At 44.0% G+C, this 15,493-nt stretch overlaps 1 protein-coding gene across 1 annotated transcript in view; it reads left to right on the top strand.

Moving 5' to 3' along the window:
* The window catches only part of LOC128732956 (ATP-binding cassette sub-family D member 1), a 67,309-nt gene that overhangs the window by 35,928 nt on the left and 15,888 nt on the right, over positions 1-15,493 (top strand). Inside the window, exon 2 of the mRNA XM_053826438.1 lies at positions 14,602-15,304. Within this exon, the coding sequence (XP_053682413.1) occupies positions 14,709-15,304 (596 nt within the window). The 5' untranslated portion in view covers positions 14,602-14,708. The remainder of the gene's footprint in view (positions 1-14,601; positions 15,305-15,493) is intronic.

The following is a 15,493-nucleotide window of genomic DNA, read 5'->3' as shown; positions in this document are numbered from 1 at the left end:
AACAAAAGATCTACACTGCCTGTTTTGGGTAAATTGAAGTAGTTTTGACAATGACCCGTCCGATGTGCGGCATTCGGTTGAAGTACGGCTACTCTTGAAATAAACACACTGATGTATGATGCCGCATGTAGAACTAAGTCAACTAATTTTTGTATTTCTTAGTGTGTACATAGAGACAAAACAAGAAAAGATGCGCTCAATCAAAGCTTCATCGCTGGTAATTATGCGAATAAATTATGTGGGAAAAGTACGTGTGTACATACAGGGTGATGAGTAATATCTCATATTTATATTCGAGTAACAGGCAGAATTGACTGGTTAAAAACCAACACAATCGAACACAAGAAAGGGCTTAATGCTACCAAAATCGGCAAGATGCCGTGTACTTGGCATGACACGTAAAATAATATAGGAAAGAAACCGGAAAGGTCAAGCGAATCGAACACATGGCTGATGGCAGCATGGAAGATGAGGAGTTTGCAGGGTGATCATGACCTTGTTACCGTACAGAAATCAGGTTCGCAGGTTTTTATGGCGGGTGCTTGCTTTTGAATAATACATACTTAGCATGGTAATAAAACCACAGTTGCTAGTTGTGACGTTGGCGGTATGAGCAAATTACGTTTTTTTTTGTTTTGTTTCATCCGGAGCCTACTTCGTATTCGTATTGTTACGCTCGCAGTCAGTGGAAGAGATATTTCCCATATCCAAGTGCACAGAATATGTGCTTCCTTGCCTTGGCACACTGTCCAACTCAATGGTTGTTCAATTGTGTTTTTGTTATTACTTTATTCTCAGTTTAGTAGAGTGGTTGCACCCTGTGGTTTACCCCAGACGTTGGTTGAAAATAATTCAGTAAAAAGAGAAATACGTACTTATTGGGCTTAAATTGAAGATTTTTTTTTTCAATTTTTTCAAATGCTAAAATATCAATGGATTAAAAAAAGTACTTGTAACATAATTACGTGTGCAGTTTTGGCATTGAATTAAAGATTGTTTGTTTGATTTGTGTTACGCTACCGCTTATTTGTATTTGTATTTTTGGTTGTTTCATCTGATAACTTTGATATTATCTACAAGAATAAGAATCTTGGATCTAGAACAAAACTATTGCAGCAACGTATGGCAGCACTGCAAACATATCGTGCAGGATGTTAATGTTTTGGCTGAGTGTTTACACAGTGTCAAAAGAAGATAGCCGGCAGATGAATAAAAATGCCATCGCAGAAAGTGGTCCAAAACGCAGAGTCGAAAGTGTTACAGAAGCTAATTTTAAGTAATCGAATCAAATTTACCTCTTTAACGCGTGAAATAACACTAGGAAAGGAAAAAAGCTTTAGCTAAGTGATAGAAGATTGTGATTGTGTGGTAAGAAAGAAGCTACCCAGTGAATTTAGTGTAAACCCAAATGTAAACAAGATTTATTTGTACTTACCTGCAGATGCAGACCCGGTTAAATCCACCAGTAGCCGGAAATACTTACCTGTTGGATAATAATAACCGTAACCTTGTTGTAAGTGATATAGAGGAGTCCTCAAACAATATACTGATAATCCTTTCATTTCTCAACTTATCTCCCAAGTAACAGTACATTTCAGTTTTTTGATATTCTCTATATTCTTGTTACGTCCATACTCTTGAACTTTCTTTTATGCCTCATAAACTTGAACGGCTGTAGCAAATTTTTGAAGAACATTGATTAGGATCATCCGTTAGATCCGAGTCATCCATCGGTTAGATTGGAGATATAAAACCATCTGTATGTGTCTGTAAAAAGCCTTATTATATTCTTAAAGGCGTTTAACTTTAAGCTTTTATATTTAGTACTAGCTGACCCGACAAACTTCGTATTGCCACAAATTAACCTGTGTTGTACATAAATCATGAATCTCGGATGATCTTTGTCACAATCTCGAGTTTTGCAAGCCCCCCAGTGGGCGGCGCTTCCGACGGCGGGTCACCGGCAACACTCGCGACCGTCTCGTCCTGAATGATCTAGTGTTACTATAGATAGTTTTTGTGGTCTTGTATTGACTAATGTTTTATGGAAGAGTCTCGAATTTCTCGAGTTCGATTAGTTTTTGAGTTTCGCAAAAATTTCTGTTTTATTTGTATGAGAGTCCATATCCCCCTACCACAGGAGTGAGAGGTCTCTAACTATCGTAAAATAAATTAAAGACTCCAAAATCTCCTATATGCCAAATTTGGTTCCATTTGCTTGATTAGTTCTCAAGTTATAAGGAAATTTGAATCTCATTTGTATGCGAGCTCCCCTCTTAAAAGGGGAAGGGGTCGTAATTCACCATAGAAAAAATTTCTGCCATCTAAAACTCCCACATGCCAAATTTGGTTCCATTTGATTGATTAGTTCTCGAGATAAGAGAAAATTTGCATTTCATTTATATGGAAGCCCACCCTCTTAAAGGGGAGATGGGCCATAACTCGCTTTCTAAAGAAGAGAGGGGTCTCAATTCACCATAGAAAAAAATCTTGCGTCCAAAACCACTTACATGTCAAATTTGGTTCCATTTGCTTGATTAGTTCTAGAGTTATGAGGAAATTTGTATTTCGTTTGTATGAGAGCCCCCCCTCTTAAAAAGGTAAGGGGTCCTAATTCATCATAGAAAAAATGGTTGCCTCCAAAAACACCCACATGCCAAATATGGTTCCATTTGCTTGATTAGTTCTCGAATTATGAGGAAATTTGTATTTCATTTGTGTAGAAGCACCCCCTCTTAAAGTTGGGAGGGGTCCTAATTCACCATAGAAAATATTTTTGCCTCCAGAAACCTCCACAAGCCAAATTTGGTTCTATTTGCTTGATTAGTTCTCGAGTTATGAGGAAATTTGAATTTCATTTGTATAGGAGCCCCCCCTCCTAAAGTAGGTAGGGGTCCCAATTCATCATAGAAAAAATTTTTGTCTCCAAAAATACCCACGTGCCAAATTTGGTTCCATTTGCTTGATTAGTTCTCGAGATATGAGGAAATTTGTATTTCATTTGTATAGGAGCCCCCCCCCCCTCCTAAAGTGAGGAGGGATCCCAGTTCATCATAGAAAAAATTTTTGTCTCCAAAAACACCCACGTGTCAAATTTGGTTCCATTTGCTTGATTAGTTCTCGAGTTATGAGGAAATTTGTATTTCATTTGTATAGGAGCCCCCCCTCTTAAAGTGGGGAGGGGTTCAAATTTACCATAGAAAATATTCATGCCCTAGAAAACTTTCACATGCCAAATTTTGTTCCATTTGCTTGATTAGTTCTTCAGTTATGAGGAAATTTGTATTTCATGTGTATAGAATCCCCCCTCCTAAAACAGGGAGGGGTCCCAATTCATCATAGAAAAAATTTTGTCTCCAAAAACACCCACATCCCAAATTTGGTTCCATTTGCTTAATTACTTCTCGAGTTATGAGGAAAATTGTGTTTCTTTGGTACAGGAGCCCCCCCTCTTAAAGTGGGGAGGGGTCCTAATTTACCATAGAAAATATTCTTGCCCTCGAAAACCTTCACATGCCAAATTTGGTTCCATTTATGTACTTGATTAGTTCTCGAGTTATGAGGAAATTTGTATGGAAGCCCCCCCTTTTAAAGCGGAGAGGAGTTATAATTCCCCTTATAAAGAGGGGAGGGGTCTCAATTTACCATAGAATAAATTCTTGTCACCGAAAACACCCACATGCCAAATTTTGTTCTATTTGCTTGATTAGTTGTCGAGTTATGCAGAAATTTGTGTTTCATTTGTATGGGAGCCCCCCTCTTAGTGGGGGGAGGGGTTTCTAACCATCACTAAAACCTTTCCTGGCCCCAAAAAACCTCTACATGCATATTTTCATGCCGATTGGTTCAGTAGTTTTCGATTCTATGAGGAACATACGGACAGACAGACAGACAGACAGACAGACAGACAGACAGACAGACAGACAGACAGACAGACAGACAGACAGACAGACAGACAGACAGACAGACAGACAGACAGACAGACAGACAGACAGACAGACAGACAGACAGACAGACAGACAGACAGACAGACAGACAGACAGACAGACAGACAGACAGACAGACAGACAGACAGACAGACAGACAGACAGACAGACAGACAGACAGACAGACAGACAGACAGACAGACAGACAGACAGACAGACAGACAGACAGACAGACAGACAGACAGACAGACAGACAGACAGACAGACAGACAGACAGACAGACAGACAGACAGACAGACAGACAGACAGACAGACAGACAGACAGACAGACAGACAGACAGACAGACAGACAGACAGACAGACAGACAGACAGACAGACAGACAGACAGACAGACAGACAGACAGACAGACAGACAGACAGACAGACAGACAGACAGACAGACAGACAGACAGACAGACAGACAGACAGACAGACAGACAGACAGACAGACAGACAGACAGACAGACAGACAGACAGACAGACAGACAGACAGACAGACAGACAGACAGACAGACAGACAGACAGACAGACAGACAGACAGACAGACAGACAGACAGACAGACAGACAGACAGACAGACAGACAGACAGACAGACAGACAGACAGACAGACAGACAGACAGACAGACAGACAGACAGACAGACAGACAGACAGACAGACAGACAGACAGACAGACAGACAGACAGACAGACAGACAGACAGACAGACAGACAGACAGACAGACAGACAGACAGACAGACAGACAGACAGACAGACAGACAGACAGACAGACAGACAGACAGACAGACAGACAGACAGACAGACAGACAGACAGACAGACAGACAGACAGACAGACAGACAGACAGACAGACAGACAGACAGACAGACAGACAGACAGACAGACAGACAGACAGACAGACAGACAGACAGACAGACAGACAGACAGACAGACAGACAGACAGACAGACAGACAGACAGACAGACAGACAGACAGACAGACAGACAGACAGACAGACAGACAGACAGACAGACAGACAGACAGACAGACAGACAGACAGACAGACAGACAGACAGACAGACAGACAGACAGACAGACAGACAGACAGACAGACAGACAGACAGACAGACAGACAGACAGACAGACAGACAGACAGACAGACAGACAGACAGACAGACAGACAGACAGACAGACAGACAGACAGACAGACAGACAGACAGACAGACAGACAGACAGACAGACAGACAGACAGACAGACAGACAGACAGACAGACAGACAGACAGACAGACAGACAGACAGACAGACAGACAGACAGACAGACAGACAGACAGACAGACAGACAGACAGACAGACAGACAGACAGACAGACAGACAGACAGACAGACAGACAGACAGACAGACAGACAGACAGACAGACAGACAGACAGACAGACAGACAGACAGACAGACAGACAGACAGACAGACAGACAGACAGACAGACAGACAGACAGACAGACAGACAGACAGACAGACAGACAGACAGACAGACAGACAGACAGACAGACAGACAGACAGACAGACAGACAGACAGACAGACAGACAGACAGACAGACAGACAGACAGACAGACAGACAGACAGACAGACAGACAGACAGACAGACAGACAGACAGACAGACAGACAGACAGACAGACAGACAGACAGACAGACAGACAGACAGACAGACAGACAGACAGACAGACAGACAGACAGACAGACAGACAGACAGACAGACAGACAGACAGACAGACAGACAGACAGACAGACAGACAGACAGACAGACAGACAGACAGACAGACAGACAGACAGACAGACAGACAGACAGACAGACAGACAGACAGACAGACAGACAGACAGACAGACAGACAGACAGACAGACAGACAGACAGACAGACAGACAGACAGACAGACAGACAGACAGACAGACAGACAGACAGACAGACAGACAGACAGACAGACAGACAGACAGACAGACAGACAGACAGACAGACAGACAGACAGACAGACAGACAGACAGACAGACAGACAGACAGACAGACAGACAGACAGACAGACAGACAGACAGACAGACAGACAGACAGACAGACAGACAGACAGACAGACAGACAGACAGACAGACAGACAGACAGACAGACAGACAGACAGACAGACAGACAGACAGACAGACAGACAGACAGACAGACAGACAGACAGACAGACAGACAGACAGACAGACAGACAGACAGACAGACAGACAGACAGACAGACAGACAGACAGACAGACAGACAGACAGACAGACAGACAGACAGACAGACAGACAGACAGACAGACAGACAGACAGACAGACAGACAGACAGACAGACAGACAGACAGACAGACAGACAGACAGACAGACAGACAGACAGACAGACAGACAGACAGACAGACAGACAGACAGACAGACAGACAGACAGACAGACAGACAGACAGACAGACAGACAGACAGACAGACAGACAGACAGACAGACAGACAGACAGACAGACAGACAGACAGACAGACAGACAGACAGACAGACAGACAGACAGACAGACAGACAGACAGACAGACAGACAGACAGACAGACAGACAGACAGACAGACAGACAGACAGACAGACAGACAGACAGACAGACAGACAGACAGACAGACAGACAGACAGACAGACAGACAGACAGACAGACAGACAGACAGACAGACAGACAGACAGACAGACAGACAGACAGACAGACAGACAGACAGACAGACAGACAGACAGACAGACAGACAGACAGACAGACAGACAGACAGACAGACAGACAGACAGACAGACAGACAGACAGACAGACAGACAGACAGACAGACAGACAGACAGACAGACAGACAGACAGACAGACAGACAGACAGACAGACAGACAGACAGACAGACAGACAGACAGACAGACAGACAGACAGACAGACAGACAGACAGACAGACAGACAGACAGACAGACAGACAGACAGACAGACAGACAGACAGACAGACAGACAGACAGACAGACAGACAGACAGACAGACAGACAGACAGACAGACAGACAGACAGACAGACAGACAGACAGACAGACAGACAGACAGACAGACAGACAGACAGACAGACAGACAGACAGACAGACAGACAGACAGACAGACAGACAGACAGACAGACAGACAGACAGACAGACAGACAGACAGACAGACAGACAGACAGACAGACAGACAGACAGACAGACAGACAGACAGACAGACAGACAGACAGACAGACAGACAGACAGACAGACAGACAGACAGACAGACAGACAGACAGACAGACAGACAGACAGACAGACAGACAGACAGACAGACAGACAGACAGACAGACAGACAGACAGACAGACAGACAGACAGACAGACAGACAGACAGACAGACAGACAGACAGACAGACAGACAGACAGACAGACAGACAGACAGACAGACAGACAGACAGACAGACAGACAGACAGACAGACAGACAGACAGACAGACAGACAGACAGACAGACAGACAGACAGACAGACAGACAGACAGACAGACAGACAGACAGACAGACAGACAGACAGACAGACAGACAGACAGACAGACAGACAGACAGACAGACAGACAGACAGACAGACAGACAGACAGACAGACAGACAGACAGACAGACAGACAGACAGACAGACAGACAGACAGACAGACAGACAGACAGACAGACAGACAGACAGACAGACAGACAGACAGACAGACAGACAGACAGACAGACAGACAGACAGACAGACAGACAGACAGACAGACAGACAGACAGACAGACAGACAGACAGACAGACAGACAGACAGACAGACAGACAGACAGACAGACAGACAGACAGACAGACAGACAGACAGACAGACAGACAGACAGACAGACAGACAGACAGACAGACAGACAGACAGACAGACAGACAGACAGACAGACAGACAGACAGACAGACAGACAGACAGACAGACAGACAGACAGACAGACAGACAGACAGACAGACAGACAGACAGACAGACAGACAGACAGACAGACAGACAGACAGACAGACAGACAGACAGACAGACAGACAGACAGACAGACAGACAGACAGACAGACAGACAGACAGACAGACAGACAGACAGACAGACAGACAGACAGACAGACAGACAGACAGACAGACAGACAGACAGACAGACAGACAGACAGACAGACAGACAGACAGACAGACAGACAGACAGACAGACAGACAGACAGACAGACAGACAGACAGACAGACAGACAGACAGACAGACAGACAGACAGACAGACAGACAGACAGACAGACAGACAGACAGACAGACAGACAGACAGACAGACAGACAGACAGACAGACAGACAGACAGACAGACAGACAGACAGACAGACAGACAGACAGACAGACAGACAGACAGACAGACAGACAGACAGACAGACAGACAGACAGACAGACAGACAGACAGACAGACAGACAGACAGACAGACAGACAGACAGACAGACAGACAGACAGACAGACAGACAGACAGACAGACAGACAGACAGACAGACAGACAGACAGACAGACAGACAGACAGACAGACAGACAGACAGACAGACAGACAGACAGACAGACAGACAGACAGACAGACAGACAGACAGACAGACAGACAGACAGACAGACAGACAGACAGACAGACAGACAGACAGACAGACAGACAGACAGACAGACAGACAGACAGACAGACAGACAGACAGACAGACAGACAGACAGACAGACAGACAGACAGACAGACAGACAGACAGACAGACAGACAGACAGACAGACAGACAGACAGACAGACAGACAGACAGACAGACAGACAGACAGACAGACAGACAGACAGACAGACAGACAGACAGACAGACAGACAGACAGACAGACAGACAGACAGACAGACAGACAGACAGACAGACAGACAGACAGACAGACAGACAGACAGACAGACAGACAGACAGACAGACAGACAGACAGACAGACAGACAGACAGACAGACAGACAGACAGACAGACAGACAGACAGACAGACAGACAGACAGACAGACAGACAGACAGACAGACAGACAGACAGACAGACAGACAGACAGACAGACAGACAGACAGACAGACAGACAGACAGACAGACAGACAGACAGACAGACAGACAGACAGACAGACAGACAGACAGACAGACAGACAGACAGACAGACAGACAGACAGACAGACAGACAGACAGACAGACAGACAGACAGACAGACAGACAGACAGACAGACAGACAGACAGACAGACAGACAGACAGACAGACAGACAGACAGACAGACAGACAGACAGACAGACAGACAGACAGACAGACAGACAGACAGACAGACAGACAGACAGACAGACAGACAGACAGACAGACAGACAGACAGACAGACAGACAGACAGACAGACAGACAGACAGACAGACAGACAGACAGACAGACAGACAGACAGACAGACAGACAGAAATCCTTCTTTATAGGTATAGATATGTAGTTACTTACAGATTTTGATCTTCCAATTACTGCTTTTTAAATCCCAGAAATCATTGACACGTGTTTGAATCTTAAGTAGAACAATGTTAGTTAGGAACAAATCTCGCGTAATTAATTTAGGTTTGATGTAATCATTTAAGAATTTTTTCAATTTCTTCTCACTCGCTGCTTATTGAAGAGTGTCGTTTTCTGAAAGTGCCCCATTCGTGACTACGGAATTGAAACAGATTTTAACTCTGTTCGCACTTACACGGAATCCCATGCAGAATTCTCAAAACTTTCTTCACGCAAGTTTAATCAAAAGCATAGATACCTACTTCCTTCTTTTTTTCTCACACAAAAACCAAACAAATATCAGCAGCTTCGCAGTCGCGGATACAGAAGTCATCTTGCACGTAATTTTGATGTCCACGGGTACTTATTTGAGCTTTACGAATGGCTAGATAATGGAATACAGCCACATAGTGATCCTTAGGCACTTATCCAGCAACTATTATCCCTGCCTCCTCGCGGTACTAGTCGAAATACGAGCGAGCAACTTTAGCGAAGGTCGAGTAACCAGCCCAGGTAGAAACTAAGGTCGTATACCAACAGGGAAGCAGGCACTGTGTCGTCTCGGCGAAATAAGAAGCCTCATCACGAGTTTTGGAAGCGAGGTCATAGTGAAGCAACCTTGCTAAACCCACCTTACTATTTTTTTCCATGTTGGGTATTTTTATCACTGCGACCATTGGTTTGATCTATTCTATTGTAATATATCCCCCGTTTTATTATAGCTATGTTATCAAGATGACGCACCACTATCAGACGTGATCGTTATTGTTTGACTAATAGCATTTGTCCAGCCCGGTGATGCACTTCGGATGAAGTGCACTACTGCGCTGGGAGTTGTTCTCCAAATATCCGAAAGTTCTAACAGCCCTCCTTCGAAGAACCTTAGCCTTTTATTGAGAATTGCCGGACATCGGCATAACAGGTGTTCCGAGTCTTCTTTTTCTATGCCACAGAAGCGGCATATATCAGTTTTCCCATTAGCTTCAGCTGATAGCAGCTCGGACAATGTCCTGTTAGAAGACAAGTATAAATGCTTAGATCTTTCTCCAGGATTTTGCGAGTCATTGAAACGTTTGGGGAGATAAACCGTGTTGACTGCCTAGCATTGAAAGTGTTATATCAATTTGATTCCAGTTCCGTACATTCCCATGCTTTTAGCTCCATTTTTAAAGCGGAAGCAGATAAGCCACAGAAGAGCTCAGGTCCTACAAATTTATGAGATGATCCGAATCTTGATAGCGCATCAGCTCTTTCATTTCCATTTATTCCACAGTGACCTGGGACCCAGTACAAGTTGACTTGGTTACGACAAGACAATTTTTGGAGTGATTGAATACATTCCCAGACAAGTTTTGATGTGCATGTCGCCGACTTTAGAGCGTTTAGAGCTACTTGGCTGTCGGACATAATGCATACATGTATTTGAATGTCTTTTTTTGTTTCTTGCAGTAACCAAATTTACAACTTCTGATGGAGGTCCTTCCCCCACATCTCCTGGAAAATATGCCGATGCTACGCCAATTTCAGTCTTTCCGTGGGTCGTTGGAACTTCCATCATTATTGCTGTGAGATCTTTTGTAATCAATTCTGTAATAGGAAATTTTTTTATGTTTTCACTTACCAAAATAGCAGCGTGAGCTCACCTTGCATGGTGAAGATTCACCTGGACAAATTTAATATTTTTTCTATGTAGTTTTATATGATTTGTGGTACGACCGGGCTGTTTTGGGTTTAGTCCTGCATCGTTGATACCACTGGGTCCTAGGATTTGACTGATTATATCAGCATCGCCAGTTTCCTCTTGGGTCTCATCGATGTCAGGGTCACTCCTGAGCGCTGAGTCTCCACTTGATTTGTTATTTATATTTAAATTAAAAGTTTCATTCATTGTTTCCATTTCAATGGCTTTAATTTGCTGGGAGAATGAATCAACTGTCCTTTACCAGCTTAGAACAGAGGGAGCAACTTACTGCACGGGGTGCCCTGGTACCGTGCAGGCTCCGTTCGACCTTGGGAGACTTAATTAGACTTCCCTATCGATTCGATCACTTCGACTCGATTTTGATTTAGTTGACAGTACCGTGTTATCCGAGCAAAATTTGACAAAGTTGTATATGGAACACTTGTAGAACTAGTTGTCATCTTCAATTTTGCTGATTAAAGTTTTGCTGTATCTGTTGTAGTTACGATGCTACAATGCTAGTACGTCATTAGTAACTAACTGAACATTCATTTAGTCACTAATGAGGTACTAGCATTGTAGCACTTATGTGTCCATGTCCGCCGGTCCGGCAGAACAAAGGGATGAAATCAGAGATCTCCACTGCTGACGGTTACTCGCCATGGCTTTTACCTGTCGCCAGGACAGGTTCTCGTCTACAGCCTGGATGTCGTTGGCTAAGCTCAGTCGCCATGAGCCGTAAATACGAAAGATACAGTAAAACTTTAGTCAGCAAAATTGTAGATAATAGCTGGTTCTACAAATGTCCTAAGCGTTACTTTGTCAAATTTTGCTCGGCTGAGACGGTACTGTCAAATGAATCAAAATTGAGTCAAAATGATCGAACCATCCCTGGGGTCCTCTTCTGCAATTTACTCAGAATGCAGCATGCTTCAGAGACTCGGTGTGCAGATCTAGATGGATCCATCACATGTTTGTCATGGAGCCATCCAGCGCTGCACACCGAAAGACAAATCTCAACACTCCTCCTTTATCCTGGCTTGTGACAGATAGTTCGGGTCCCGATCCAATTTCCCCATCACTTGTTCACTCTTTTTATGGAGTCACACGTGTTAGTTCATCAGCAAAGGTCCCTCACTATTTACAGACATTCAAGCTAATCCGGATCGGAATATTCGACATTGACCTAGACGAAGAAACAAGGACAACGAATAGATACTCGGTACTTGGAACTGCAGATCGCTAAATTTCACAGCTTGAACTCCGTAAACTCGGTATCGTAGCTCTGCAGGAGATCTGTCGTAAAGGAGAGAAGGTTTAGAAGATCTACGGCGGAAAGGTCCGGTTTTACCAGAGCGGTGGCATTACCAACGAACTGGGACGGGCTTTGTAGTGTTGGGCAGAATGTATGATCGCGTGATTGAATTGGAAGGCGATCAACGAAAGTATGTGTCTATTGAGGATAAAGGGCCGTTTCTTCAATTACAGCATCACCATCGTGCACTGCTCACATAAAAGTAGACCCGACGATGAGAAGGAAGCGTTCGTTCCCGAGGCCTAGTTATCCGAAGCACCTTTTTCCCGCCCAAAGATATCCATAAAGCCACTTGGAGATCACATGACCAACGTTCTTCTCTAACGTCACGAACATTCGTTTCCTACGGGGTGCGGATAGTGATTCTGACAATCACTCAGTAGCAGTATATGTGCGCTCAAAACTGTCAATCGTATACCAGACACGTCAAAGCCGTCCTTCTCGGCTGAACATCAAGCTGCTAAATAACCCGCAATCTGCCGAGAACTATACATGAATATTGAATGAAACTTTCGAGGAGTTAGGTGCTTTCAACTTCGAAGATGGTTGGGGCACTAGGTGAAGAGCCCCGAAGAATACAAAACATTGCTTAGAAAAGTTATCTGAGCAATAAACAATCTGACAATAAACATTGGCACTAGGAAGAACTTGGCCAAATACCGACAGGACAGGACAGAGATCGTGAAGAATAAGAACAACTGTTCGCGCAAGTTTTATAAGAAGGTGAACCAAGCCAAAGAAGACATCCTGGTCCTGAAACATCCTAAAACCTGACGAGGGAGGGAATCTAATCACAAACGAGCGCAAGGTGGTCAACAGTTGGACGCAGTTCTTCGATGAACACCCCAATTGCGAAGGTGCACAAGGAGGCGAAACAGGAGTTAACCTAGAAGTGTCCATGGAAAATAATAATGTCCCAACATCAGAAAATCGAGAAATCAAACGAGAAATCAGGTTGCTTAAGGAATCCGCTGGTAAGGACCGCCTACCGGCAGCGCTTTATAAACATGGTTGAGAAACGGCTAGCAAAGGCTCTACTCTGGGTAATTGCCAAGATTTGGGAGAAGGAGAACTATCGAGGCATAACGTTGGTAAATGCCGCCTGAAAAATTCTTTCCCAGATCTTGTTACGCCGGCTGTCACCGATAGCATAAGGTTTCAAAGGGAATTTTAAGACGCGCTTCACGGGGGCTCGCACCACTACGGACCAAATTTTCACCATCCGACCAATCTTGCAGAAATGCCCATGCTATGACAGATAGTGCTCGAACACGGTTCCGAATAAACTGACCCGATTGACCAGAGCTACACTGGATCGAGTGACATGTTACGTGCGCATCTCAGGGGCTTTCGAGTCCCTTTTAGAAGCTTTGAGCCCTTTGCAAGGTGACGGATTATCTTGCATGCTGTTTAACATTGCTCTTAACATCCGACGAGCGGGCATCGAAACGAGAGGCACGATTTTCACTAAGGGTAGTCAACTCCTAGGCTTTGCAGATGACTTTGATATTACAGCCAGGAACTTTGCGACTGTGGAGGCAATATACGCCAGACTAAAAGCGGAGTCTAGGAGTATAGGACTAAAAATAAATTAGTCGAAAACCAAATACATGAAAGGAAGAGGCTATATGTACCTAAGCCTGAATTTATTGCGTTAAATTCCGGTTTCAGCTGACTCGGATCAATTTTTTTTATTCTTTTTATTCAAAGCTTGCTTTTCACTTGGAATTGTTTCAACATCTATCGTATTGTTATTTTTTTGCCATTTTTTTTCGCCTGTTGTGCATCATCCTTATGAAAAAGCAATATATTTATTGGTTCTTTTTTTTATTCTATATTAGAGAGGTTTTCAGCCTGCGGCTTTTATTGGTTCTTTGTGAACAACACCCGATTTTTAATCTTTTAAGTATAAGTAACCCACAGGCGATTGTATTTTAAATTTAACACCAATCAAGAGAAAACAGCCAAATAAGGGCCATTTCCATTTCGTCTAATGTATTTAGACATCAAATTTGAAATATTTTGTGGAATATCAAGCAATTAGCTAATTTAATATTTTTTCTTCTTTATTACAGACTATGGAACAGAAGACTAGGATGGGTTAAATGAAACCAACTTTGTCACACTTTTTAGTTTGTTTTAGAAGATTAACGTAAGATAGCGGTGGTCAAATCCATTAAGGATGCCGACGGTTATTTCGAAATTTGCCAAACAATCCTTCGACAAGCTCGAGGAGCTGGGCTGCTCCCGAGAACTGGTCTCGAAAGGCTTGGTGACCACTGCACTTCTAGCATACTGTTTGAAAATTTCCTATCCTTACGTGAGACAACAGTTCGATAACAGCCAGAAGGTAGCGGTGGCAACGAGTGATAACGGTTTGAGTAGAAATGAAAACAATAACCTTACTAAAGTACAACCAGAAGATCCGGAAGAGAAGATCGAGAAGATAATTATCGAGAAGAAACGACGGCGGAAAAAGTTGCCTGGCCTTAACCTCGAGTTCATACTGCAGCTGAGAAAGCTTATTCAGATCATGATCCCGAGTGTACTCTGTGAGGAAACAGGTCTGCTGGCGGTGCATACTGTGTGCCTCGTATCGCGGACCTTCCTCAGCATTTACGTTGCTGCGATGGAGGGTGCCATAGTGAAATATATAGTGCGAAAGGATGTGAAAAATTTTGTACTGATGCTGCTGAAATGGTTCGGAATAGCGATACCGGCCACATTCGTGAACTCCATGATCCGGTATCTGGAGAACAAGTTGGCTGTGGCTTTCAGGTGAGTCCTTGATGCATTAAGCGTAGTAGGTTTGTCCGATGTCGTCATAGGTTCAATCTGGTGGCTATCAACAACCTCGAAACTATAGGACAAAATACTATACTTTGTTCATCACTATATACTTTTTTGCTCACGCAGTACAATTGTATATCAGCACGGTACTACAACACACATTGCCGTTATTTTAAA

The sequence above is a fragment of the Sabethes cyaneus genome, chromosome 1, assembly GCF_943734655.1.
Source record: "Sabethes cyaneus chromosome 1, idSabCyanKW18_F2, whole genome shotgun sequence".
In the NCBI taxonomy this organism is placed as follows: domain Eukaryota; kingdom Metazoa; phylum Arthropoda; class Insecta; order Diptera; family Culicidae; genus Sabethes; species Sabethes cyaneus.
The sequence above is the reverse complement of the archived record's forward strand: the minus strand, read 5'-3'. Positions and strand labels throughout refer to the sequence as shown.